The 27,457-nt window shown below is 43.5% G+C and overlaps 1 protein-coding gene across 3 annotated transcripts in view; it reads right to left on the bottom strand.

The window, feature by feature from the left end:
• The window catches only part of RALGAPA2 (Ral GTPase activating protein catalytic subunit alpha 2), a 324,975-nt gene that overhangs the window by 112,833 nt on the left and 184,685 nt on the right, over positions 1-27,457 (bottom strand). For all 3 annotated transcript variants that reach the window (XM_069768931.1, XM_069768929.1, XM_069768930.1), the window contains 2 exons: positions 10,343-10,466; positions 3,004-3,159 (listed from right to left, as the gene is read on the bottom strand). In XM_069768931.1, coding sequence (XP_069625032.1) covers positions 3,004-3,159; positions 10,343-10,466 — 280 coding nt within the window. The remainder of the gene's footprint in view (positions 1-3,003; positions 3,160-10,342; positions 10,467-27,457) is intronic.

The raw sequence follows: 27,457 nt of genomic DNA, 5'->3' as shown, positions 1-27,457 counted from the left end.
TCCACAAGATCGACACCCACAGGCCAGAGAATCAGGGAATGGATAGCAAATTTACAGGGTAGAAAGAGAATAAAACTAGTAAGAAAACTGAGGAAAAAATACCCAGCCAAATAAGCCTCAATAAGTAACACTGGAGATTAGTTTTAACTTCACTTTCTGTAACTAAGAGAAAGATTGCTTGTAAACTTACTTCGCATATAAAAAGTTTACAAAACTTTTTGTTCCTCCTGATGGGACCCCAAAACTTTTCTTTCATAAAAAATAATATGGATGTGCCTAAGAGACTGATTTGTACATTTAGTGCACCAGTAAAGTGAACAAGAGGGCAAGTTTCAGTCTGTCCTGTCTGAGGATGTTAGGTCAGAACACACACACGTTATTCATGTCTCCGGTAAGGCCAGTGCTATTCATTGAGTCTGAACTGGGTGTCCTTGGCAGCAGCCTGCGTCCACTGTAAGCCTCTGAACAAATGCTCATTTTCCCAGCCTAAGGAAAACACTCTAATACTTGAAGAGACAGTCAATGTGCCACTCTCATTCAGTAGCTGAAAAGGCCAGCTAATTCCCCTCTTCACTCTTCTTCCCAATATGCAGCCAGCCGGGCAGCACGCCACTGGTGACACTGGTCATGGTAAACACCTAATGGTCTGACCTCTATTCCCTACTAATTGCATTACATGGCCAGCTGGCTCCAGCAAGAACGTGTCTGTTTGATTGAAGAATTTCTGCTCTCCAATAGTCATGGCTGCTGCTTTCACAAAGTATCTTGAGCCTGACAACCCCATTGTTTTCCTGACAGTATGCCCATCCTAAAATCTAAGTTTTATTTGTAAATTAACCGAGAAACTTCCTGCCAGATCAGCGATGCCTGGAGACTAATAATGTGCTCCTTTCATTCCCTTTCACTCTTACTGTATCATTGCCAATTTGTTTTTCTGCTGCCGGCCAGCCCCAGGCTATAAAAGGCTGGTAAGACATAAGTGCAATTATAGTCCTGAAGTCAAATGAATTGGACAAATCCAATAGCACAGCCCTGTCCCCACTTTACAAACCCCTACAGCAGTGAGATTAGTGACTAAAAATCTAATCTCGAAATAGCTAACAAATTTCTACAGCAAAGGAGCAAGAGTTCACGATCGGGCTACGGCTAGGTCTCGGCATGGGGAAAGGTTTGACTGCAAATGCGGCCAACTATCAAATAAACCCTACCTCTTCTACAACAGGAAGGGAAAAAAACTCATTTCAGAGCTGTTAGCGGCAATTTAGTTAGGATAACAGGACAGATTGCAAGAAGCTGTTAGCGTGATTGATTTTTTATTCTAGCCGAGAGACATCCTGATAAAGAATGTTTATTGCTAATGAACACAAATTTGGAAGCTGAAAAAGGTATCATCTGAGTCATGGCCGATTCGGCGGGGAATCTTCCTGCCAAAACCAAGGCATCAGTTACTCCTTAGCTCGCAGTCTTTAGAGGTGGACTTCAGCATGGCTGGATTCATCTAGGCACCACAGCTACAAGTCACTTGATTCCCACAAGTGTGGTGTGATGCTCAGAGAACGGCAACTGCCTCAACGAAAGAAGCCATGGCTTCATCAAAGCTCATCAATCAGCAATGAACATGACACTTTCCAGCTGAAGAACACAAGATGAATCTTGCTTTTCTGACAAAGGTTACAGGGGCATTCATGCAGGTGATCTATTACTTCACTCAAAGGAAAAAGAAGTGAGAGAGAAAGATAACAATTCAGATTATTGAATACAGCATTAATATGGTCAAGGCTAACGCTGAATAAGGAGAAAAGCACGAGTCCAACATAAAATTTACTTTAATCCATTACATATGGACACATACAGTACTGTGCAAATGTTTAAGCAGCGGTGCGAAAATTTTGCAGTAAGAATGCTTAAAAACAGACATGCTAATAGTTTATTATCAGTTACCAAAATAGATAAATACTTGGTGTGGCCTCCCTGCGCCTTCAAAATAGCATCAATTCTTCTAGGTGCACTAGCACACGGTTTTGAAAGAACTTGGCAAGGAGGTTGTTTCCGACATCTTGGAGAACTAACCACAGATCTCCTCTGTCTCATCATGTAATCCCAGACAGATCGGATGATGTTGCGATCAGGGCTCTGCACTTCTAGGACTTCTTGTTCTTCCTTATTGTGAAAATTGTTCTTAAATACATGGGCTGTATGTTTGCTGGTCAGACGCCTCCCTGATTGTATTACATGATGGATAAGTGTCTACTTAACTTTCTCAGCATTGTGGACACCATTAATCTTGATCAAATGCCAACTCTATTTGCTGAAATGCATCCCCACAACTGCAAGGCTAAGAAATCTAGGCAGATACTACAAAAGCTGTGCAAGTGTACCGAGATGAAATTTTGAAGGTAAAGAATGGTCACACCAAATATTGAAGTCATTTAGATTTTTCTTTTGCCCATTATTTGCACATGCGCACGCACACACAATATTATATATATATATATATATATACACATATTGTATGTACTGTATGATCAGGACAGAGCCTACATTACAATCATAGCGTCAACTCGGTGTACAAATATAATAAAGGTCAAACCAACAAATGATTAAAAAAGGTTCTAAACAGAGTAATGGATAAGTTTAGAAATCATTTGGATGACACTAAAACTCATATGACGGGCCTACTAAGTCACAGGATATGGACCAAGACAAGTCTTGGTGGAAAAAGTCAACTATCAAATCAAACAAAACTCTAAACTTAGAATGACTTTTATATTGAGCGCTCGGTTTCAGCCGGCCTCCAGCAGAAGATGGAGCCGATCAGCCAAGAATTAACCTCCTGTGTACTCTACAGGATTTCTATGACTGATGGTTCCAGGACTATACAGGAAATGTTGCAGACCAAGAACCAGCGAGGGAGCTAGATTTCTTGTTTCATTTAATCAATCATTTGTAGGTTCAGTGCTCCTTTACGAATATGTTATGTTTATCCATGTTATTTACAGTCACCTTTTTGGTCAGTGAATCATCTGAATCAGACAACATGCGTGTAGAGACATGAAAGATTACTTCAACAGTAGAGGTAGCGTAATAAGGTGCAGTTTGTCCAGTGCTTCCGTTTCTCTGCAGACCACCCATAAACCCACAGTGAGTAGAAAGGTCAACCTGAAATAGAAATAAAATGGGGTTACATATCCACATATTGTGTTATATATGCCTTTGCTTTTAGTTAGAAGAGCACACATATTTATGAATTTTAATGGATTACAGTGGCACTGTTGATAATTAAGGGTATGTGCACACGATGCAGATTTAGTGCAGAACTGCTGCAGATTTTTCTGCAGCAGAAACGCTGCAGAACTGCACTGTGATCACAGTACAATGTAAATCAATGGGAAAAAAAAAAAGCTGTGCACATGGTGCAGAAAAATCTGCGCAGAAACGCTGCAGTTTTCAAAGAAGTGCCTGTCACTTCTTTTGTGCAGTTCTGCAGCGTTTCTGCACCCCTCCATAATAGAAATCTGCAGGTGCGTTTTTGATGCGTTTTTCATGCGTTTTTTGTGCAGATTTGTGCTCAAAAAACGCATAAAAAACGCATCAAAAACGCATAAAAAACGCACCAAAAACGCATAAAAAACGCACCTGCAGATTCTGCCAGGAGATGCAGATTTAGTGCAGAACTCCAGCAGATTTTTCTGCACCAAATCTGCATCGTGTGCACACAGCCTAAGGGGGGCTCAAATCAGCTGCTACAATGGGGATGTGTAAAGTATAGCAGTACAAATGTCAAAATGGCAGCAAGTGTACCTATCATATTTTTCATTCTACTTACCGTATTTTTCTGACTATAAGACACTTTTTGCCTTCAAAATTTTGTAAGGAAAGTGGGAGGGGGGGTGGGGGGGTGTAAGACACGTCTTAAAGTCTAAATATACCTTAGTTCGGATGGGGGGTGGGGGGAGCGGTTGTTGCGGAGTGGGTCACGGGCGGCGGATGCAGTGAAAGCGTATGCCTGCTGTTAAGGAAAATCAATATCCACTACAACCCACGCCCATACTCCGTCCCATCTCTATGAACTGAAGTCGGCGCCAAGAGATGGACAGGACTATGGGAGTGGAGAATATTAATTCTCTTTAATAGTGAGCATGCGTGATCACCCAGCCGTGCCAACAGTGTGCCTGCTATTAAAAAAGATGAATATTCACTTCTCTCCACTCCCATAGTCCCAGGAATGGAGAGCAGTGAATATTCCAGCAGCTGACCTTGGCGGGTGGGAGCGCATGGCAGTGACATCATGCGCTGCTTACACACTGAAATCAGCTGCTGGCATCAGCACAGGACGCTGCGAGGGAGTGGAGGGAAGGCAAGTAGAATTGTTTATTTTTTTAATGTGTGCAGCATGATGGGGACCATATATACCAGGATGGGGAAGAGGGGGCCATGTATACCAGGATGGGGATGAGGAGGCCATGTATACCAGGATGGGGATGAGGAGGCCACGTCTACCAGGATGGGGATGAGGAGGTCATGTATACCAGGATGGGGATGAGGGGGCCAGGTATACCAGTATGGGGATGAGGGGGCCATGTATACCAGGATGGGGATGAGGAGGCCATGTATACCAGGATGGGGATGAGGAGGCCACGTATACCAGGATGGGCCCATATATACCAGGGTGGGACCATAAATACAGGATGGTGGGTATATACCAGGATGGGGGCCCATATATTCCAGGATGGTCATCATATATACCTAGATGTGGGCATATATATCAGGATGGGGGGGGGGGCATGTATACCAGGATGGGGACATATACCAGGATTTGGGATATTAGTACAAAATTGGGGAACATTACTTTTATAGCAGTGTTAGCAACAGATATCCCCTTCATAACAGTGCTTCAAGGCCACATTTTTGCTTCATTTTTTAAAATTTTCTATTTTACTCCTCTAAAACCTAGGTGCATGTTATAGACCGAAAAATATGGTAAGTGCTTATTAATTTACTAATACATTTCACAAAGGTTCAAGCTATGTTTTTTATCCATCAAAGGGAATCTGTAACCAGGTTTTTCTACCTTATCTGAGTGCAGCATAATGTAAGAAAAGCGATCCTGATTTCAGCAATGAGTCACTTACTTTACTGGGTGCAGCAGTTGTGATACAATCAGAGTCTTTACATCTAGCATGGCTCTGAAAACTAACCCCACACACACCAATTAGCAGCTTTCTGTGTACCGTACATTGTATATTGACAGTAAGGCTATGTGCACACATAGGAAATGTGGTGCAGAATTTTCTGCACTAAATCTGCATCTCCTGGCAGAATCTGCAGGTGCAGATTTTCTGCAGTTTTTGTGCGTTTCTGTTGCGGATTTTGTGCAGTTTTTGTGCAGATTTCACCACTGCGGATTTTTATCATGGAGGGGTGCAGAAACGCTGCAGAACTGCACAAAAGAAGAGACATGCACTTCTTTTAAATCTGCGTTTCTGCGTGGATTTTTCTGCACCATGCGCACAGCTTTTTTTTTTCACATTGATTTACATTGTACTGTAAATCACAGTGCGGTTCTGCAGCGTCTCTGCGCGGAAAGAAACGCTGCACATCTGCACTAAATCTGCACTAAAGCTGCATCGTGTACACACAGCCTAAGGCTACTTTCACACGTGCGTCGTTTGGCCTCCATCGCAATGCGTTGTTTTTGGGAAAAAAAACGCATCCTGCAAATGTGCATGCAGGATGCGTTTTTTTTCCCCATACACTTGTATTGCAGACGGATCGCAACGTATGGCCATATGTCACGTCCGTCGTGCACTGGATGCGTTGTGTTTTGGCGGACCGTCGTCACAGAAAAACGTTCAAGGGAACTTTTTTTGTACGTCGCATCCTGCATTTCCTACCGTGCATGCGCGCCCAGAACTCCGCCCCCTCCTCCCCGGGACTTTAGAATGGGCAGCAGATGCATTGAAAAACTGCATCCGCTGCCCACGTTGTGCAGAATTTTCACAACGTCCGTTGGTACGTTGTGCCAACGCTTAGCGACGGCCCCGTACCGACGGAAGTGTGAAACAAGCCTAAGCTGCTCGTTGGTGGTGGGGACATAGCTGGACCAGAAACATTGGAGCTGTAGCCCTGTAGTGAATCTCCTGCTGACACAAAAAACACTCATTGTGTAGAATAGACAGCAGAAAGCCTAATAAGTGACACTGCCCACGCAGTATATAACAGCCCACGTAATATATAGCACAACCCACGCAGTATAAACCACAGCCCACGCAGTATATAACACAGCCCACGCAGTATATAACACAGCCCACGCAGTATATAACACAGCCCACGCAGTATATAACACAGCCCACGCAGTATATAACACAGCCCACGCAGTATATAACACAGCCCACGCAGTATATAACACAGCCCACGCAGTATATAACACAGCCCACGCAGTATATAACACAGCCCACGCAGTATATAACACAGCCCACGCAGTATATAACACAGCCCACGCAGTATATAACACAGCCCACGCAGTATATAACACAGCCCACGCAGTATATAACACAGCCCACGCAGTATATAACACAGCCCACGCAGTATATAACACAGCCCACGCAGTATATAACACAGCCCACGCAGTTTATAACACAGCCCACGCAATATATAACACAGCCCACGCAATATATAACACAGCCCACGCAATATATAGCACAGCCCACGCAGTATATAACACAGCCCACGCAGTATATAACACAGTCCACGCAGTATATAACACAGCCCACACAGTATATAACACAGCCCACGCAGTATATAACACAGCCCACGCAGTATATAGCAGTGTGGGCACCATATCCCTGTTAAAAAAAATAAAATAAAAAATAGTTATATACTCCGCCTCCGGCGTCCAGCGAAGCTGTGCCGATGCGCGCGGTGCTGCCGCCATCTTCCGTTCCCAGTGATGCATTGTGAAATTACCCGGATGACTTAGCGGTCTCGCGAGACCGCTAAGTCATCTGGGTAATTTCGCAATGCATCTCTTGGAACGGAAGCTGCTTGCCGCATCGCAAGGAGCGGGAAAGCTGCGGAGGCGACGGATGGTGAGAATAGCATGATTTTTTATTTTTTTTAACATTATATCTTTTTACTATTGATGCTGCATAGTCAGCATCAATAGTAAAAAGTTGGTCCAAGATGGGGCGACACACTGGCGCTGACTGGAGGGGAGTAGGGAGGGGCCAATTCGCGGCCAGACTAAGCCTGTCGCTGATTGACCCATCAGCGATGCGGGATTTCCGTTACGGAAGTTGCAGACAGACAAACAGACGGAGGTACCCCTTACACAAATTTATATATATATATATATATATATATATATATATATATATATATATATATATATATATATATATATATATGTGTGTGTGTATATATATATATATATATATATATATATATATATATATATATGTATGTATATATATATGTATATATATATATATATATATATATATATGTGTATGTATATATATATATATATATATATATATATATATATATATATATATGTATATGTATATATATATATATATATATATATATATATATATAGAAAAAGAAAACACTATGTTTGACAAGTGTGACCAGACTGTCAATCAGTTATCCCAACGATGCTACAGATAGCTTGCAGAATGCTAGCGTTTTCCAAGCGAATTACGCTTGCAAAATGTTAGTGTTTAGCGGGAATATGCATGCCAATTCTGCATGCGTATTTCCCGTGGCAATTCTGCAACGTGTGCACATAGCCTAAGAGTTCACAGCAGATAGGAATGCCTCCATTACTTTAAAACAATCCCCCCCCCCCCCAAAAAAAAAAAAAAAAAAAAAAAATGCTGGTCAACACCTACAACTCCTCCTAGCTACAGCCACGACTAGAGGGAGTTTAGGAGCCAACAAATAATAAATTTATTAAAGGGGTACTCTGTGGAGATAAAAAAAATGTTTATACTGTCCCTGCCCTCAAACTATTAAGATGAGATTCCCAGTGCTCTTTAATTTTTATATCCCTTGTAATTTAGTGTGACAGAAGCTGCTCCTCACTGCTCCCCCTCCCGTCTTTGACATTACATCACATACCAGTGTGCAGCTCCCCGTTGTGAATGAGCCAGCCTGAGAAAAGGGGGTGTGGCCACAACCCGTTCTCTGCATAGAATCAGCTATTATCAGAGCTGTACACTGAAGCAATGTTCCAGATGGACGGGTGAGCAGTGAACAGCAGCTGATGTCACACCAGCACACTGAATGACTCCCTGTCTGCAGTCCGAGGTGAGGGTGCAGGTAAGGAAGGCGTGGCCTGCCGCTCAGCTTTTAGTAGCAGCAGCCAGTCCCTTGATAATGTCTTCTTCACTGCAGGGCTACTACCAGGAAGTAGGCCACATCCCCTCACCCTGGACAGCAGACAGGGCGCCATTATCAGAGGGCTGGTGTGACATCACCTGCTCTTCACTGCTCACCCGTCCGTCTGGGAGAGTACATCAGTATGCAGCTCCCCGTTGTCATCAGCCAGTCTCCTGATAATAGCTTAGGCTGGTTTCACATTTGCGGTTGTGTCCGCAGCGTTTCTGACCCATACATCCGCATGCATTTTGATTTCCTATCTTTAACATTGTAGTCGCAGGTGCATGCGTTTACCCATGTTTGCTTAAGCATGCGTTTTTTCACAGTGTGCGGCTAACGCACCATGTTGGAATTTTTGAGGCGGCAAATTTCCATCAAATATGCGCAGGCATGCGCATGAATGCATTAAAAAAAGCATTACTGTCTATGGGAACGCATTATTACGCATGTCTTGTGTACGCATGCGTTGGATGCGCTTGCGTACTTCTGACTGCACATGTCCAGGAACTGATTTAGACATGCCCATTGAGACACGCCCTCCTATCAAAAGCATGCAAACGCTGCGTTTTTTTGCCATCATGCGTAAGCTGATGAGGATAAAAAAAACGCAGTGTTATCATGCATTTGAGGACGATATGCTGTGGACTCAACCGAAAATGTGAACCTAGCCTACAGAGAACAGGAGTCTTGGCCACACCCCCTCTTTTCAGGCTCTCTGTTACTCACATGGGGGAGCTGAACACTGGTGTGCGATGTAATTACCCAGACAGGGGGGGGGAACAGTGAGGAGCAACTTCTGTCACAGGGTATTACAAGAGTTATAAAGATACCGTATATACTTGTGTATAAGCCGAGTTTTTCAGCCCATTTCTTTGTGCTGAAAACGCCCCTCGGTTTATGCACGAGTCACGGTCCAGGAAGCAGGCGGGCAAAGGCGACGGAGCAGTAGGTGCCAGGAGCTGGCGCACACATCATACTCACCAACCTGCACGCCCTCGGTGAGTCGGGGGCACTGTATCTCATTCCGGCCTCTGGCAGCTGCAGCTCTTCCTGTGCTCAGCGGTCACTTGGTACCGCTCATTAAGGTGATGAATATGGACGTGTCTCCACTCCCATAGGCATGGAGCGCATATTCATTACCTTAATGAGCTGTACCACGTGACCGTTGAGCACAGGAAGAGCTGCAGGCAGGCGCCGGAATGACATGCAGTGCCAGCAGGTAGGTGAGGATCTTTTTAAATAGGAAACATGCACACAGGGATAGGGGATAAGGAGGCATGCATAAGGGACGTAACGGGGAGGCATGCATACAGAGGCAGGGACGGGGGAGGCATGCATACAGGTACGGTACGGGGGAGGCATGCAGACAGCGATGGGGAGGCATTCATACTAGGACAGGGAAGGGGGAGGCATTCATACCAGAACAGGGAAGGGGGAACCATGCATAGCAGGACAGGGATGAGGAGACAATGCATACCCGGCCTATACTTCGAGTCAATAAGCTTACCCAGTTTCTGTGGCAAAAGTAGGTGCCTGGGCTTATATTCGGGTCAGCTTATACTCGAGTATATACGGTAATTAAAGTGCAATGGGGATTATATCTTTATAGTTTATCAGGGCAGGGACAGTAGTACAACATTTTTTTTCATCTCCCCGGAGAACCCCTTTATTAGGTGGGATGCATATAGTTATCTTGTAGTAGCAGGTAACCAGACTGTTGTTATTTAAATGGCACCTGTCAGCAGGTTTTCCTTTGGACTATTTAAGGGCCATGTTTTAGCATATATGCGTAACAGAAGTAGAAATGTTCTCCATATATACTGAATGAAAAAAAAAATTAAATACTGTATATATACAACATATATGCAATTCAATTTAGTGCACTTAAACATAATAAATCTTTTCTTAAAATGTTTATAAAATCAAACACCGATAATTGATAATAATGCACAATTACCTCCCACCCGAGCCCTGCTACAAAATCTTCATAGGCCTTGCTTCCCCCGCTGTTGGAGAGTATGGAGCACTTATCCTCCTGTCCTTCAGCTATGTAAAACACAGCGATCTTGTGAGTCTCACGGCTGGTAAAGAAAACACACTTCATATAATATGCAATTATGAACTTTTTGTTCTTAATTATTGAATACATAGTTTAAATACTTTACTATAACGTTTGTTGCAAACAATTAAAAACAATAGACAATGATCTGATACACTCCTGCCCAAAAACACTCAATGTGGTCATAAACTCAAACTATTTAGTTTAAGGATGTGCATATTTATGCATCCACTTTATTTTCGTTCTTTATTTTCATTTTTACACAAGAAAATATTTCAGTTTATTTTTCAATTGAATTGCACAGATTGTGAGGGACATCAAAAAGGAAAAAAGTTCTGAAATTATTCTTGTTGGTATGAATTTTTATTTATTTATTTTTTTTAATTGTGAAAGATCTTACATTTTAACTAGGGTTTATTCATCAATAAATGTTCCAACAATCATAACGTGCTACACATAATATCAAAATCTGTCTGATACACTGTACTATCCAAAAGGAAATGAAACAGAAATGCACAATTCCAAAACTATCATAAAATCATATTTTATTACCGTAAATTTTTTTAAAACACCAAAATAATAAATAAATTACAAGAACACTTTGAGCAAAATAACCTTAGATGTGAGGGACACAATGGGCTACAAGCCTCTTTAAACACACTACTAACAAAATTATAAAAGTTGCTGGGAATAGTCTATACATATTAATATAGAAGACAAAAATGTGACCTGGCCACAATAGAGGAGTATTTAACAACTAACAAATACCGATGTGCATGACCTGGCAATATCCATAGTTTCTCATGCTAAAGTGCCGATAATCCTCATATGCCACTACAAATTTGGAGCTTTTTTAATATAGATATGTAGGCTACACAATCCCCATTATACTTACAATGTGTAGGGCTGGTGCCGTGTCCCTTCACCCCGACGCGCGTTTCGTCCACATTTCTTCAGGGGGCGTGCTAAATAGGGTGTGTAGACTTTTCATATCCACTAGGGTTGAGCGAAACGGATCGTTCATTTTCAAAAGTCGCCGACTTTTGGCAAAGTCGGGTTTCATGAAACCCGACCCGATCCCTGTGTGGGGTCGGCCATGCGGTACGCGACTTTCGCGCCAAAGTCGCGTTTCGTATGACGCGCTTGGCGCCATTTTTTTCAGCCAATGAAGGGGCGTGGGCAGAGTGATGACATAGGTCTTAGGGGCGTGGACGCCTATCGCCATGTTGTCGCTTGTGCGCTGTAGCGATTTGCACTGTGTAACACCAGCTTTTCAGTTCAGGGACGGAGGAGAGAGAGAGAGAGAGAGAGAGGGAGAGAGAGAGAGAGGGAGAGAGAGAGGGAGGGAGGGAGAGAGAGCAGTTCAGGGACGGAGGAGAGAGAGAGAGAGAGAGAGAGAAAAAAAAAAAAAAATTCCCGTTGGCTTTGCATTGGGTTTCGGTCGATCCTCGACTTTTCGCCATAATCGGCCGATTTCACTCGACTTTTGAGATAGTCGGGTTTCGCGAAACCCGGCTCGACCCTAAAAAAGTCAAGGTCGCTCAACCCTAATATCCACTATATAATTTTTTTTACTACTGATACCACTGTGATGGTTCTTGAAATACCGTATATATTTTTAATCCTTATGTATATAAATACACTCAATGGCAACTTCATAATAGTGACCCCTCCGTATCCATTTGGGACACAAAGAATTAAAAAAAAAAAACTCAAAAGAAAAATTAGGCAAATGCAGAGAAAATTCCATTTTGATTTTTGTGGTGACTGAATTTGAACACCAAAGCCTAAATTGTTGTAAAATCCTGGATTTCATTTGGTTACTTGCAAAGGAAGTGGCCATATTAAGCAGCAATTTTCATTCTTTCATTCATTTTCAGAATTGCTGATATGCAGGGATATTACAACAGGTTTCTAGTTTCAAGCTAGAGTCATGTGGTTTGTCCCTCTTAGTAATACATGCTATGGTCTTCATTATGTCACAGGTGCTAGCATTTCCTGTATCAGATACATCCTCCATAAGTCCATAAGTACTGCAGTGCGCAGACGCCAGGAAAGGTCAGAGAGGCCCAGCACCTGCGCACTGCAGTACTTTGCTCTGTCCTCAACAGGGAGACAAAGTACGCCTGCGCCTGAGCCGGGGCGTGAAGACAAGAAGAGGACGTCATCGTAAGAAGATGGGAGGCCCCGGACCGGACCGCGACACCCATCGGACCGGACCGCCCCCCCCCCCCCCAGGGGAGTATAATATAACCTCTTTTTCTCATCTTTCAGGATACATCGGGGGCATTACAGAATGCTGTTGATAAGGCCCTGATGCCGGTGGGCTTAGCTCATCTTCGTTTTTGGGGTTGACAGGTTGACTAAGTTTACATTTAGAGAGCAAGGAATTAAAACACAAACAGTACAAAGGTCTGGATGTGGATGGAGGGGTCATCTTGCTCTGATGATAAAACTTAAACTGTACACCTGGGGCACATGCTGCCCCAAGCATTTTTCACAGACATGCAAGTCTATGTCGAGCAGTTGCTCACATGTTTATCCGGTGCCAGGGAGAAGAGAAGCGCGGGTAAGGAATAATCAAGCAGAATCTCGTCATGTCTTGAACGTGCAAAAATCGGCAGAAAATGACCTCTCTGAGGCATTCAAAAAAGGAGCAGATAAGGTGGAAATGTGACCATGCAGGAGTGCAGGTGTAAAACACTTGGCTAGGAGGTGAGCAGTGCTAATGGCTATGCATTGGCCAGGATGCCCGCTGGGTTTCAGGCACTAGTCTTATTCAACTCAAACTGCACACATACAGAGTATATGGAATATTTGAATAGGTGGGAGTCCTAGAAGAGAAACCAGGACATATCAAAAATTCACAACAGACACTTTTGATATTCCATAAATGTCTTAAAATGCCAATACGTTTTCAGGTTTTATTCCAGACCCTGGTTCAGTGTGACCTGTGGCTATTGGACCAGAAAAAATTGGGTAATCTTAATGTAAAGAGATCCCAGTGTAAGTAAAGAAGCCCTCGCAGGCTTATATGTATCCATCAGGCATCGTTGAGATACAAGGCACTCGGTGATAATGTGACTGCTATGACGAGCTACTGTGGTCCCCTGGTGCCGACCACTTCCGAATTAGGAGGTGAGCAGTGCTAATGACCTTGCATTGGCCAGGAAGCCAGTTGGGTTTCATGCACTGGTCTTATTCACTAGAGTTAAGTGAATGCAATGAATCCTGCTCTATTGCACCCACCCTGGCAGCCATCTATTGATGCCATGTCATTAGTGCCGCTGACCGAACAATGTAAGTCATCCACAGACTGACGGTGCTTGCCATACCCCACCAGGAAACCGCAATTGGTATCTGATAATTGGTACACTATATTCAATATTTTGGGCACAAACCATTGTAAGAGGGTAATTTTCCTCAGAGTCCGAAGGAACAAGTCAGTAAAGTATCTACTTCTACACTCACCTACTGCAATAAATACAGAGAAAAGAAGACAAACAGACATATATAGAGAGCGGAATGGTTGTAATGAGCGCAGCCAAGAGACTCATTCAATAATTGCTCCACGGCTTAGTTTTTTCATTTAGCCAATGTAAATCTATAAATCGCTGGTATTTGCCTACCTCAATAGCCTTCCAATTAAATTATCACTGGGATTCTCCTTACCTAATTTAATTTCTCCCCTTCCAGAATTAATCAACATGTCTACTTAACAACTCTGAGCCTAAGGGCTTTGGGGGCCTTAGGATCACATGTGCCTATGAGAAATAATTTGCTGGAAGAGATGATCATGTATCGGATTTTATTCATAATGTTCCATTCATATCTATAAAACGACATAAAACGAAACGAGCACAAGAAATCATTGATTTTCTATTTATTATCTAAGCTAAAAGGTGAGTTGACAAAGGTGAAAAAAGAGGCAATGATGTTTCTGTTTTTCAAAAGAAAAGGCTACAAAAAAAAAGAAAAAAAAGCTGCTCTTCCTACAGAATGGAACATGACAGGAAGCCATGAAGGTGTATACCACAGTGTAAATGCAAGTGTAGCAGGAACTGTGGTGGGTAAAGATGTTTGAGGAGTGTGGGGACCACCATGGGGTGTTCCTCAATAACAAAAACCCCTAAGCAGTCAGTTGTCTGCAGTGATATCCATAGGTTTCTACAGGATGTACTCTCACAGCACAAATAGGCCGACTATTGACTTGATCCTTAAATTTAAAGCAGTTTTGCCTATCCTTAGTATAGGACCTTACGATTAGATCAATGATCATCAAAGATAGAAACACCCCTTTATTGTGTACAGTGCTTCATACAAAACAGCGCCATCATTTTAGCAGTGGCTGTGCGTAGTATTGCAGCTTAGACCCATTTAACTGAATGTGAGAAAGCTGTAACACCAAGCACAGCTGCTACTGGAAGAGACGCTCTACCTTGCCAAGTATGGTCACCTTACTTATTGCCTTCTGCAGGCCTCCTGCTGCTTTTTGGATCTGCCAAGACTTTCCAGTCCTCCTGAATCAAGCATGACCACTGCAGTGACCCGAGGAGCCGGAGCGCAGAGGTACGTCTACACCATGCCTCCCTGCCTCTCCTATGCTGTGGAGGCACGGTTCAGGATTGTCACTGCTCCCTACACCACTACAGTGGACATCTTGGAGAAGGGAGGAAAGGAATGAAGGTCTCAACCAAAAAGACAATGGGAGGTAAATGGAGAGCACCCAGAATGGGGACTGAACAGTGGATGTGCAGTCACTATTCTATATTAGGGTGGAGGGTCGCTTTAACTATTTAATGACTGCCAATATACCTATTTTACAGCAAATCATTAAGAGGCCTTATGCTGCAGCTTTTTTTTTTTTTTTTTACTGCGCTGACAAATAAATGACTAGCACTCCCAATGTAATGACATCAGGGTGGCATGACATTAGGCTCTGCCATAACCAGGGTCTAATAGGTTGTGTCAGTGTGAAACAGACAGCTTTCATGTACTGAAGCATATGAGTACCAGTGTATGAGACCAACAATTAAATAAAACATTCAAATTGCATATAGGACTGAGTAAATAAATAAATAAATAAAAGTTGTTAATGTAAAAAAAATATATAAAAAAATAAATAAAAAAAAAAAAAGGCAAAAATGTAGCTTTTTTTTTATCATACTGGCACACAGAAAATGGAATAAAATGTGATCAATGCGCCATATGTTCAGGAGACATAAGACATGTTATTTACTATTTTGTGTGCTACGCCTGGTTTAAAGATGTAGGCATTGCCAGTTTTAAAATTGCTAAATGTTCAACTTCAGACATTTTAATAAAGGAAAAGCAAAACATATTGACCTAAATTTACAGCACATAAAATGCAATGTGTCCTGAAAAAAAAACAAAAAAAAAAAACAATCTGAGAATCACTGGGATATGTTGAAGCATTCCAAAGTTATCACCCCGTAAAACGTCAGAACTGAAAAAAAATGGGGTTTGGTCATTTAGGCAAAAAAGGAGCAGTCACTAAAGGGTTAAAGAACTGATGTGCCTGGGAAATAATGAAGGGGACAATGGCCATTTGGGGGCAGCGAGGTCCCTTCAGAAAACTGGTTGATAAGAGTAAGGAGTTCATGGATGTAAGGATAGACCAATATTAAAGCACCACTCCAACGCTGGACTGGTGCCACTAATACACATTCCCTGACTCTAGTCATATGTTTACCAGCTGCCGCCATCTTCTTTTAAGGGCGCCGCTCCGATGCTCTTCTGCGGTTTCTGAGCTGCTGCATCGCTCCAGTGCTTGCTTGGCGAGCCACAGGTCACATCTACATGTAAGTCTATGAAAGCCAGAATGTGGCAGTACTAGAGTTACACAGAGCTTGGGAGTGTTACCAGTGATGGGCGAACAGGCTCTGAGAAGATATCCGACTATCTTCAGCGTGCCCCAATAATATGTTAGGACAGCCACAACACATGCAGGATTCGCCTAACAAACAGGCACATGTCGCATCTGTCTACAGCCGCAGGGACTCAAACGTATCATTAGAGCACGCCAGAGTCACTCGGATAACTCCCGCACATGGTCGCTCATCACTAATCGTTACCTCTGACTTCCGGTCAGTCAGGAGCTGCAGTCACAAGATGGGGGGTCACGACCACAGTGGTGCCAGGAGGAGCAAAAGACGACGGCCGGTAAGTATATTACCGGGGCGAGGGAACATGGATTATAGAGAGCACGCCAGCGGTGAAATAAAGCACCTGTCACCAGGAAAGTGCAGTGCAATCTGCAGGCAGGATGTTATAGAGCAGGGGGAGAAGAGCAGACTGATACATAGTACTGTGGGAATAGATGCCGTATAATCCGTGCTTTCAGCATTTAACCCTCTGCTCTTTCTGGGGTTTTCAGTCCAGTGGGTGGAGCCATCAGTGACTGACAGCTTCCTTAGTATAATTGTGCATAGAGATCGCTGTCAGTCACTGATTGGACGGCCCACTGGCCTGAAAACCCCCAGAAAAAACAGAGGATTAAATGATGAAAACACAGGAATATTAACCCACTCCGCTCCCCCCGCTCTATAACATACAGCCCGTAGATTAGACTGCATTTTCTTGGTGACAGGTTCCTTTATAATACTAGAAATACTTACCTTCAGCATTTATTTTGTTTGTTTGTTTGGATAGTTGTGGATAGCTGCTGCGAGCGCTATGGAAGACATCGGGCACACTGGCATTTCTCACACTATAAACCATTCAGGAACAGAACAGAGAAAAAAACCAGATCTCTAACAATGCACCATGTTCTGGGTTTCAGCTCGCCCCTATTCTGCACCCGCGTGTGGCCTACAGGCTGTACCTCCAGGAGGGAGGACTACTCCGCACAATGTGCATCTACTCCCGAGCCCCCTGTCCGTGTACACAAGGCTCTCCAATGGAGCTCCTGCCTCATCCCGGCTGCAACTAATAAAAGCTATTACGGTACGTTCACACGATACATCCAAATTGCATTTTTTTGTCAAAACTCTGCAAAAATAAAAAAGCTTTAAAAATGCTTCGTTTTTGCGGTTTTCAAAAAAACTGCTCTAAATATTATGCTTTTTTTTAATTGCGATTTCTAACAAATCAAGGCAAATAAAGCAACAGGAATGTATAATGTGAACATGGATCTGGACAGATTTCAAAGAGTGGCAATTTGAAGGAGTATTTTAACAACCATTTATGATGTGAATTACATTGCTAATGCAAAAATTGAGGAATCCTCAGTGGATGATGTTTTTCAATGGCTAAAAGAACAAGTTACAACCCACTGAGGACTCCTCATTTTCATTATTTTTTTCTGTCGGCTAAGGCTACTTTCACACTAGCGTCGTACGACGCACGTCGCAATGCGTCGTTTTGGAGAAAAAATGCATTCTACAAAGTTGTCTGCAGGGTGCGTTTTTTCCCCATAGACTAACATTAGCGACGCATTGCCACACGTCGGAACCGTCGTGCGACGGTTGCGTCGTGTTGTGGCGGACCGTCGGAACATAAAAATGTTCCATGTAACATTTTTTGTGCGTCGTGTCCGCCATTTGCGCCATCGTGTCCTCCAGGTTTACTGTTAAATACAACATCGGAAAAATATTACTAACACCTTATTATAGATACTGTTGAATATTGATATGTCATTGAAACAAATACACAAAGCCTCAGCTCAGTCACTTTTATATGCAGCGTCTTTGGATCAGACGGAATCTAGCTCAGTTCTGCGGATATGTACCAGTGTCATTTGTCCGGGAAGACTTCTGTGTTTAGCGTTCGAGATTCTGGAAACCTAACAATCCCATCCTAAATAATCATGATCATTACAATGTCAGATACTTGCCAGCTCTAATGAAATGTCTATGGAGCTTCAGAAAAAAAGGGGGCGATCTCCAAGACTCCCTGAATATATGTGGCACCCCAGGCTCAGCTCAGGTTTTAACATGTACATTCAGGGGGTGGAAGCGCAAAAAAGAAAAAAAAAAAAAGAAAGAGGCTTCACATCTATACTTTAAAAAATTCCCAAAGCTTCTAAAACTCAGGTATGATTTCCCACCTGTCACGTGTAATGGCCACAATCATCCATTTTATCAGTCCCTCAGCCCAGTGAAGCTTACTATCGAATTTCATTACTCTACTCACACTCCATATAGAAAACACCCATAACTACAATAGAGGAAAAAGGGAGAATCCAAAGGAAAAGTCATGCCAGCCATGATATACATGCAAACGTAATGCTGATTACACTGAACGCTGCAGTGACAATGTACTAAGACATGTCAGAAAAGTAACAAAAAAATCACTGGAACTGTTTGTATAGTGCGAAATAGTGTACAATTAACATATTTGATACTTTACATAGAAAGAATTCCAGGAGAGGATACACAATTTCCATTCTGTCACACACTGGTGCTGTAGAAGAGCGTTCTTTAGATACGACGGTGCGTATTAGTAACACTGGAGTAATACAATTATTCCTATATCTAGGACAGATGTGATGTGGCACCAAATTGATTTACCAATAATGTAATCATCTCCGGGGACATCACCGCCTTCAGACACGTTACAAGAACAGTATTAATCATTGGTGTTTTCCGCTGTAATAGTCTCTACAATGGTATTTAAAGTGCAATAAGAAGAGAAAGCAGCCGATACTAATGTTTCCATGTACCATCACTGAACACAAAGTTATCTTACGAAATAATCAAGAAATATGAATATTAAAGTGACCGTTGTTTAAATTTTTTCTACAAAAATCAATAGTACTTGTGAACGTAAGCAACTTTGTAACATATCTTATTAGAGAAATCCACGTTCTTCTCCTCCTGAGCTGATCTTTCATTCTCAGAATTCTTAAAGGGAACCTGTCACCCCAAAAATCGTATATGAGCTAAGGCCACCGGCATCAGGGGCTTATCTACAGCATTCTGTAATGCTGAAGATAAGCCCCCGATGTAACCTAAAAGATGAGAAAAAGAGGTTAGATTATGCTCACCCAGGGGCGGTCCCGGTGTGGTCCAATGGGCGTCACGGCCCAGTGCCTCCCATCTTCATAGGAGGACGTCCTCTTCTTGACTTCACTCTGCGGCTCCGGTGCAGACGTACTTTGTCTGCCCTCAATGTAATGCAGTGTGCAGGCGCCGGGAAAGGTCAGAGAGGCCAAGCACCTGCGCACTGCAGTACTTTGCTCTGCCCTCAACAGGACAAAGTACGCCAGCGCCGGAGCCGCAGCGTGAAGACAAGAAGAGGACGTCATCGTAAGAAGATGGGAGGCCCCGGACCAGACCGCAACGCAGCGGGGACCGCCCCTAGGTGATTATAATATAACCTGTTTTTCTTACCTTTCCGGATACATCAGGGTCTTATCTACAGCATTCCAGAATGCTGTAGATAAGCCCCTGATCCGGTGGCCTTAGCTTATATACGATTTTTGGGGTGACAGATTCCCTTTAATTCACAGGTAAAATCTGCCTTCACTGAACACATATTTTCCCATTACGGAGATAGGAGATGGGTAGAGATGAGTGAACCCGAAGGTAAAAGTTCAGGATTTGTACCAGACAGTTAGTGTCCGGGGCTAAACGCTGAACAATGAGTTCTCCTGGAAGTCCGTTGCAATGTTCGGCGTTCCAGGGAAGTACAGGAGGAGAGAGAGCAAGAATTTTCCAGCTCAAAAGTTCGGGTCCCCATTGTTTTCAATGGGGTTCAGGTTCTGGTTCAGCTTCAGTTACAGTTCTGGTATCAAAACCAAACTTTGCAGTAAAGTTCAAGTTGGGTGCCAGAACTCAAACCTCCTCGGGTCCGCTCATCCCTAAAGATGAGAGCTGGTGTTGATAAAGCTCAATTGAGAACGGTAACTGTGGTTTCAGCAGCAGAATGTCTGTTTTGGCCTCTAGCTTCTCCTTCCCCATAGAATATTATGAGCACCAACCGTCATCTCCTATCTCGGTAATGGGAATAGCCGTCTTCACTGAATACTGAAATTACAGATTTTAACTGTGAATTGAGAGTGGAAAAAAGCAAACTTGTCTGATAAGATATATAACAATTTTTCCTATTTTTATGTGTACTATTAATTTGTGAAATAAAAATTAAAACAAGAGTTACTCCTTAAGGACTTATTTGTGCTGTAAGGTTGGGTTCACAGGACTTCACATTCAAACTGTTTTTGTTAAATTATCTGATATCAAAATCCAAAATCAATTTAATTTAATTGCTAAATGTCCTGTAAAAATATTTTGTGCCACATTTCCCATTAAAAAAAGATGACGTCTTCAATGTCCTGCAATCAGCGAGATCAGCTGATCACTCCAAGTTGACCCCACATAACTTCAGAGAACACAAAGTTTTGGGTAAGAACTTCAGCAAGCTGCTGCACCATTACATGGTGGCTATTCACACAGGCCATCTATCAGAGATACTCTGACATCTTGTTTAAACAAGGTTTTTGGATTAAAAGTGTGTGGGTGTGTGTGTGTGTGTGTGTGTGTGTGTGTGTGTGTGTGTGTGTGTGTGTGGGGGTGTGTGTGTGTGTGTGTGTGTGTGTGGGTGGGTGTGTGTGGGTGTGTGTGTGTGTGTGTGTGTGTGTGTGTGTGTGTGTATGTATGTCAAAAAGAAAAAAAAAGATAAACACTTTCTTCAGTTTCCAATCATTACATAAAATAACAAATCAGATGTCATTACAAACTGGCCTCTAGGACTTTTCAGCAGTCGCACTATCATCAGAGGCAGGATTACAACAGCAGGTAACATCTTAATGTACAGTAGACAACCCAGGATCCACGTTTCACAATAGGTGATGTTACAGATCACCTGCTCCCCCTCGCTTCACAACAGCATTTCCCCAGATTGCAGCATGCTCAATAAATACTTCATTACCATTCAGTAGGGTCTGCGTCAGTCACTTTTGTCATTGTCCATGTGTTTAGCAGGAGTCTAATAATCCAATATTAGGCCTCAGGGTCAGTGTGTAAACTGTTTTCGATACATTGATATCACAACTAAAAACTATTTTAATTAACATAAAAACCTGATTTAAACAATTTTTTTCCTTCTAAAAGCACGCACTCTTTACTGTCCGAGATGGGAATACCCCTTTAATGTCTGCTATTACATCTTTGTGGCCTCCACAAGCCATCTTTCATTTCTTTTCCCCAACCTTCCAAAATCATTTTTTCAAATGTCACTTTTGTTCTAATTTCCCAGGGCTTTATTCCCTTAGGGGTGGCCGAGGACACTTCTGAGGACGGGCCTCACTCAGTGCTGAGATGGCAATCTGACAAATAATGGTCCAATCGGAGGACTACCTGGGTCTGTAACACCGGCACCTACCCAAGGACACCAAACTCTCACTCCTGTATCTTTTTTTTTTAATTTTCAGGATCAAGTAAAAGTTCGTTAAAACTTTCTGAGAACTGCAAAAGGGAAAACAATGTAAAAAAAAGGATGGATTAGTAGTTAGAGACTCAGAAAACAAGTGCAGCTCTCCAAATCATGCACGGTCTCAAGTGGTTTTTTTTGCCTTTCCATGATGGACTGAAATGCAGAAAAATATATCTAGAAACATATCCTTACTAGTGAGTGACTTAAGAATTACATATGGTCCTAATGATTCATTTAGGTATTTCGTGGATTTATGTCATCGGCAGTAAATGGGCTGTTTGGACCATCTGCTGTTTTATCGCCCAGTCTTGGATGTGACCCTGCTGCTCGCTCCATCCACTGCAGTAAGTACTCCCTAAACTGGGCATTGTGAGGAGCATAAATCACACATGTCCGTGACACAATACGTCTGCAGGATATAGCTTAGCAGGACTGAAAAGCCCCAGTCCCATATTACTACTTACTTATTCATTGAAATGATTCAATTTGAACCCAGATTTGCCGATAAGGCTGTGATTGATGACTGATGCGCGGCAGCGAGCATGCAGCAAGGGTTGAAAGCACGCCAAGCCATTAAAAGTCTAAGAGGACCAATTAACCGCACATGAAAAAAAAAAAAAGAAAAGTTTGCTTAACTGCATCCTGAAGCGCACGGCTCGCAGTCAGCTGTGAAAATGAAATAAAGGCCAGATATGAAAAGTTTCCCTACCCTGGCAAAGTCCTTATTGAAGGGGCTGTTTTTCAGCTGGTGAACACAAAAGGAAATCTATCTCCCTTGGCACACGACTGTCATGAATAGTGCATGATGATCCTGGCGTGGGCTAGGAATAATCAATGCATCCTTTGAGGAAAAGCTGAAAATGGAAAGTGTAGAGCCAATCACAATGGAGAACGAGCCGAGTGGCGTTAACTCATTCACACGTCCTAATGTTCTTTTGGTGTCGACAGTAAAAAAAAAAAAAAAACGGAAAAAAAAAATGAAAGGGGTAATTCCTTCTTATTACATAGATGAGATGAGGGATTCTAGGCGGATCTGCTCCATTCCGGAGTGGGAATATTACACGATGGTGCATCTTATCTTCAGGGTGCACAATGGAGACGTGTTCTTTCCTAAACGGCAATCGCCTTCCATGAGAGGACAGCATGGGATGCCTGGCCTGTTAGCAGCGAGCGGTCTGCAGCCAGGCGGCCATTGGAGGGAATCCCAGAAATATCAGCGCCTACTACAACATCTAAATATTGAAGGGGATGAAAATGCAGATCCACTTAATAGCTAATCACTATGTCATCGAAGAGCCGCAAAGGCCAAGATGCTAAAAAACAGCCACCAATACCGACCGAAAATAGAAAACACGTAAAACGTTGTAATAGCCGATACCTTATAGTATCCTGCGGGGTCACCTATTCAGTCATCCCATAAACGCAGATTGAAGACCGTTCTAAGGGTATGTTCACACGTTCAGGATTTCCATCCTTTTTTTTTCAGGACAGTTTTTTTAAAAACTGCAGCTCTTGGCAGAAAACGCAGGTCCTTTTTTTGGTCCTTTTTTGATGCGTTTTTGATGCGTTTTTTGATGCGTTTTTTGAGGCGTTTTTTGATCCTTTTTTTATGCAGTTTTCTATGCAGAGACTGTGTGTTTCCTGGGAAGCTTTTTAGGGCTAAAATGGCTGAAAATACCCTAACCCTACCCCTAACCCTACCCCTAACCCTAACCCTAACCCTACCCCTAACCCTACCCCTAACCCTACCCCTAACCCTACCCCTACCCCTATTCTAACCTTAGTGGGGAAAAAAAAAAAAAAAAAATCTTAATTTTTTTATTGTCCCTACCAATGGGGGTGACAAAGTGGGGGGGGGTGTCATTTACTATTTTTTTTATTTTGATCACTGAGATAGGTTATATCTCAGTGATCAAAATGCACTTTGGAGCGAATCTGCCGGCCGGCAGATTCGGCGGGCGCACTGCGCATGCGCCCGCCATTTTGCAAGATGGCGGCGCCCAGGGAGAAGACGGCCGGACGGACACCGGGACGCCGGGTAAGTATAAGGGGGGGAGATTAGGGCACGGGGGGGGGGGGCATCGGAGCACTGGGGGGGGGGCATCGGAGCACGGGGGGGCATCGGAGCACGGGGGGCGGGATCGGAGCACGGGGGGGCAGCCACACTCCGCCCACGCACTTCCGCCCGCTCCCCCGCACTTCCTGCTGCAGCGGTTCTGCACATCAAATCGCAGTAAAACCCGCAGATATATTTTTGATCTGCGGGTTTTACTGCGATTTTGACCTCACAATGGAGGTCTATGGGTGCAGAACCGCTGCGGTTCAGGAAAAAGAATTGACATGCTCCTTCTTTTTTGCCGCAGCTATTCTGCGCGGCTTTTTACACGAAATTCCGGATCATGTGCACAGCAGTGACTGTTTTCCATAGGGTTACATTGTTATGTACCCTGCATGGAAAACGGCTGCGGAACCGCAGCGGCAATACCGCTGCGGTTCCGCAGTAAAAAACGCACTGTGTGAACATGGCCTTATACTCTGCACTCACCCTATGTGTAATATCATGCACAAGGTAGCAGAATTCCCATCAGTACAATGACGGACCAAAGCTAAAACCGCGGGTAATAAGTCCACCCCAACGCCAGTAAAGGCGACCTACACCTCCTTATCTGTCAACTCAGGGCACGGGCACTTTTGATATTATCTATCCTCCTACATCTGATAGAGTCGCAAGAAACGTAACTGAGTTTGCAAGAGGTTTTCAGCAAGCCACTAAATATTATCTAAGTTGCCTTACCCTCTAACCCCCCCAAAAAATAACTTCAAAGGCCAACCATTCGATGTTTCCCTCCTGTTTAACCTGCTACCCACTGCCTGTTAAGTGTAGTTTGTCTCTAGAAGCAAAGCTGCCAAGAGATTACAGGACGTGGGGTAACTATTGGACAGTAGCACGCTCAAGTAAGGGAAAGAAAGTTCCAACATCTATAGTACTGGCAGAATGCTCAGAGAGAAAATGATCACTCAAAAACAATGGATGGCGAATCATCGAGCAGAAAAACTCATAGAAATCTTAGATTGGTATGAGCACCAAAAGTGTTTTTTACTGGGGATTAGGGCAGTAAGGCTATGCTTTCCTACATGTTTTCGGTGAAACAACAACCCGTCAAAAGGATATTATACCCCAAACTAAGTATGTAAAGGAGCATTAATGCTGAGTAAATAATTACCTTTCTTGTAGAAATCCTTTTTGCAGTTTTAGAGAAATCCAGAGTTGAATCTGTATGATAATGAGTTGTAAGTGCAGTGGGTTTGGACATTGCACTTGCAGCTCTGCTGCCCTCTCCTTTATATCCCGTCTCTGATGGATAGCTCACCCCTGTATTAGTGACCCCTGTCTCAGTGACCTGTCAGCGACAGGAAGCAGAAAATAGGGATAGAGCGCAGGAGAGCTGCAAGTGCAATGTCCAAACCCAGAGCACTTGCAACTCTAACACCCAACTATGGATTTCTCTAATAGCAAAAAGGATTTCTGCAAGAAAGGTAAGGATTTACTCAGCATTATAGCGCCTGCCATTACCCCGGCGTATAAAATCCTGATGAGAGACTCTTTACACTATCAGCACTCTGGGAGGCTTTTGCAACGATTCTTACATAATTGGTTCCCTTTTTCGAAATAACATTTAACCCCTTCCCAACCCATGACGCCACGTATGCGTCATGAAAGTCGGCGCCTATGTGGCGTCATGGAAAGATCGTGTCCCTGCAGATCGGGTGAAAGGGTTAACTCCAATTTCACCCGATCTGCAGGGACAGGGGGAGTGGTACTTTAGCCTCCCCCCCCCCCCCCGGCTACGATCGCTCTGATTGGCTGTTGAAAGTGAAACTGCCAATCAGAGCGATTTGTAATATTTCACCTAAAAAACTGGTGAAATATTACAATCCAGCCATGGCCGATGCTGCAATATAATCGGCCATGGCTGGAAACACTGACAGTGATCAAAGTTAAATGAAACCCCCTTTATCACCCCCATAGGTAGGAACAATAATAAAATAAAGAAAACATTTTTTTTTTCCCACTACAGTTAGAACTAGGGTTAGGGTTAGGGAATGTGCACACGTATTTTGGTCCTCTGCGGATTTTTCCGCAGCGGTTTTTATAAATCAGCAGTGCAAAACTGCTGCGGATTTATCGCGGTTTTTCAGCGGATTTCACTGCGGTTTTCTATTGGAGCAGTTGTAAAACCGCTGCGGAATCCGCAGAAAAAAGTGAAATGTGCGGAATGTAAACCGCTGCGTTTCTGCGCAGTTTTTTCCGCAGCATGTGCGCAGCATTTTTTGTAAACTCATGGGAAACTGCTGCGGACCCGCAGCGGTGGAAACGCTGTGGATCCGCAGCGTTTTCCGCATCGTGTGCACATACCCTTAGAATTAGGCTATGTGTACACGGTGAGGATTTGGCTGCGGATCCGCAGCGGATTGGCCGCTGCGGATTCGTAGCCGTTTTCCATCAGCTTTACAGTTCCATGTAAACCTATGGAAAATCAAACCCGCTGTGCCCATGGTGCGGAAAATACCGCGCGGGAACGCTGTGTTGTATTTTCCGCAGCATGTCAATTCTTTGTGCGGATTCCGCAGCGTTTTACACCTGTTCCTCAATAGGAATCCACAGGTGAAATCTGCACAAAAAACACTGGAAATCCACGGTAAATCCGCAGGTAAAACGCAGTGCCTTTTACCCGCGGATTTTTCAAAAATGGTGCGGAAAAATCTCACACGAATCCGCAACGTGGGCACATAGCCTTAGGGTTAGGGTTGGAATTAGGGCTAGGAAATAGGGTTAAGATTAGGCTTGTGGTTAGGGTTATGGTTAGGGGTGTGTTGGGGTTAGGGGTGTGTTGGGGTTAGGGTTTGGATTAGGGTTAGGATTATGTTTAGGGTTGGGATTAGGGTTAGGGGTGTGTTAAGGTTAGGGCTGTGATTAGGGGTGTTTTGGGGTTAGGGTTGTGATTAGGGTTATGGCTAGAGTTGAGATTAGGGTTAGGGGTGTGTTGGGGTTAGTGTTGGAGTTAGAATTGAAGGGTTTCCACTGTTTAGGCACATTAGGGGTCTCCAAACGCAACATGGCGCCACCATGGATTCCAGCCAATCTTGCGTTCAAAAAGTCAAATGGCGCTCCCTCCCTTCCGAGCCCCGACATGCGCCAAAACAGTGGTTTACCCCCACATATGGGGTACCAGCATACTCGGGACAAACTGGGCAACAACTATTGGGGTCCAATTTCTCCTGCTACTCTTGGGAAAATAAAAAACTGCTTGCTAAAACATCATTTTTGAGGAAAGAAAAATTATTTTTTTATTCTCACGGCTCTGCGTTATAAACTTCTGTGAAGCACTTGGGGGTTCAAAGTGCTCACCACATATCTAGATAAGTTCCTTTGGGGGTCTAGTTTCCAAAATAGGGTTACTTGTGGGGGGGTTTTACGGATTAGACACATCAGGGGCTCTGCAAATGCAACGTGACGCCCGCAGACCATTCCATCAAAGTCTGCATTTCAAAACGCCACTACTTCCGTTCCGAGCCCCGACGTGTGCCCAATCAGTAGTTTACCCCCACATATGGGGT

This window comes from Ranitomeya imitator, chromosome 5 (genome assembly GCF_032444005.1).
Source record: "Ranitomeya imitator isolate aRanImi1 chromosome 5, aRanImi1.pri, whole genome shotgun sequence".
In the NCBI taxonomy this organism is placed as follows: domain Eukaryota; kingdom Metazoa; phylum Chordata; class Amphibia; order Anura; family Dendrobatidae; genus Ranitomeya; species Ranitomeya imitator.
This window is presented reverse-complemented; position numbering and strand designations above follow the sequence as displayed.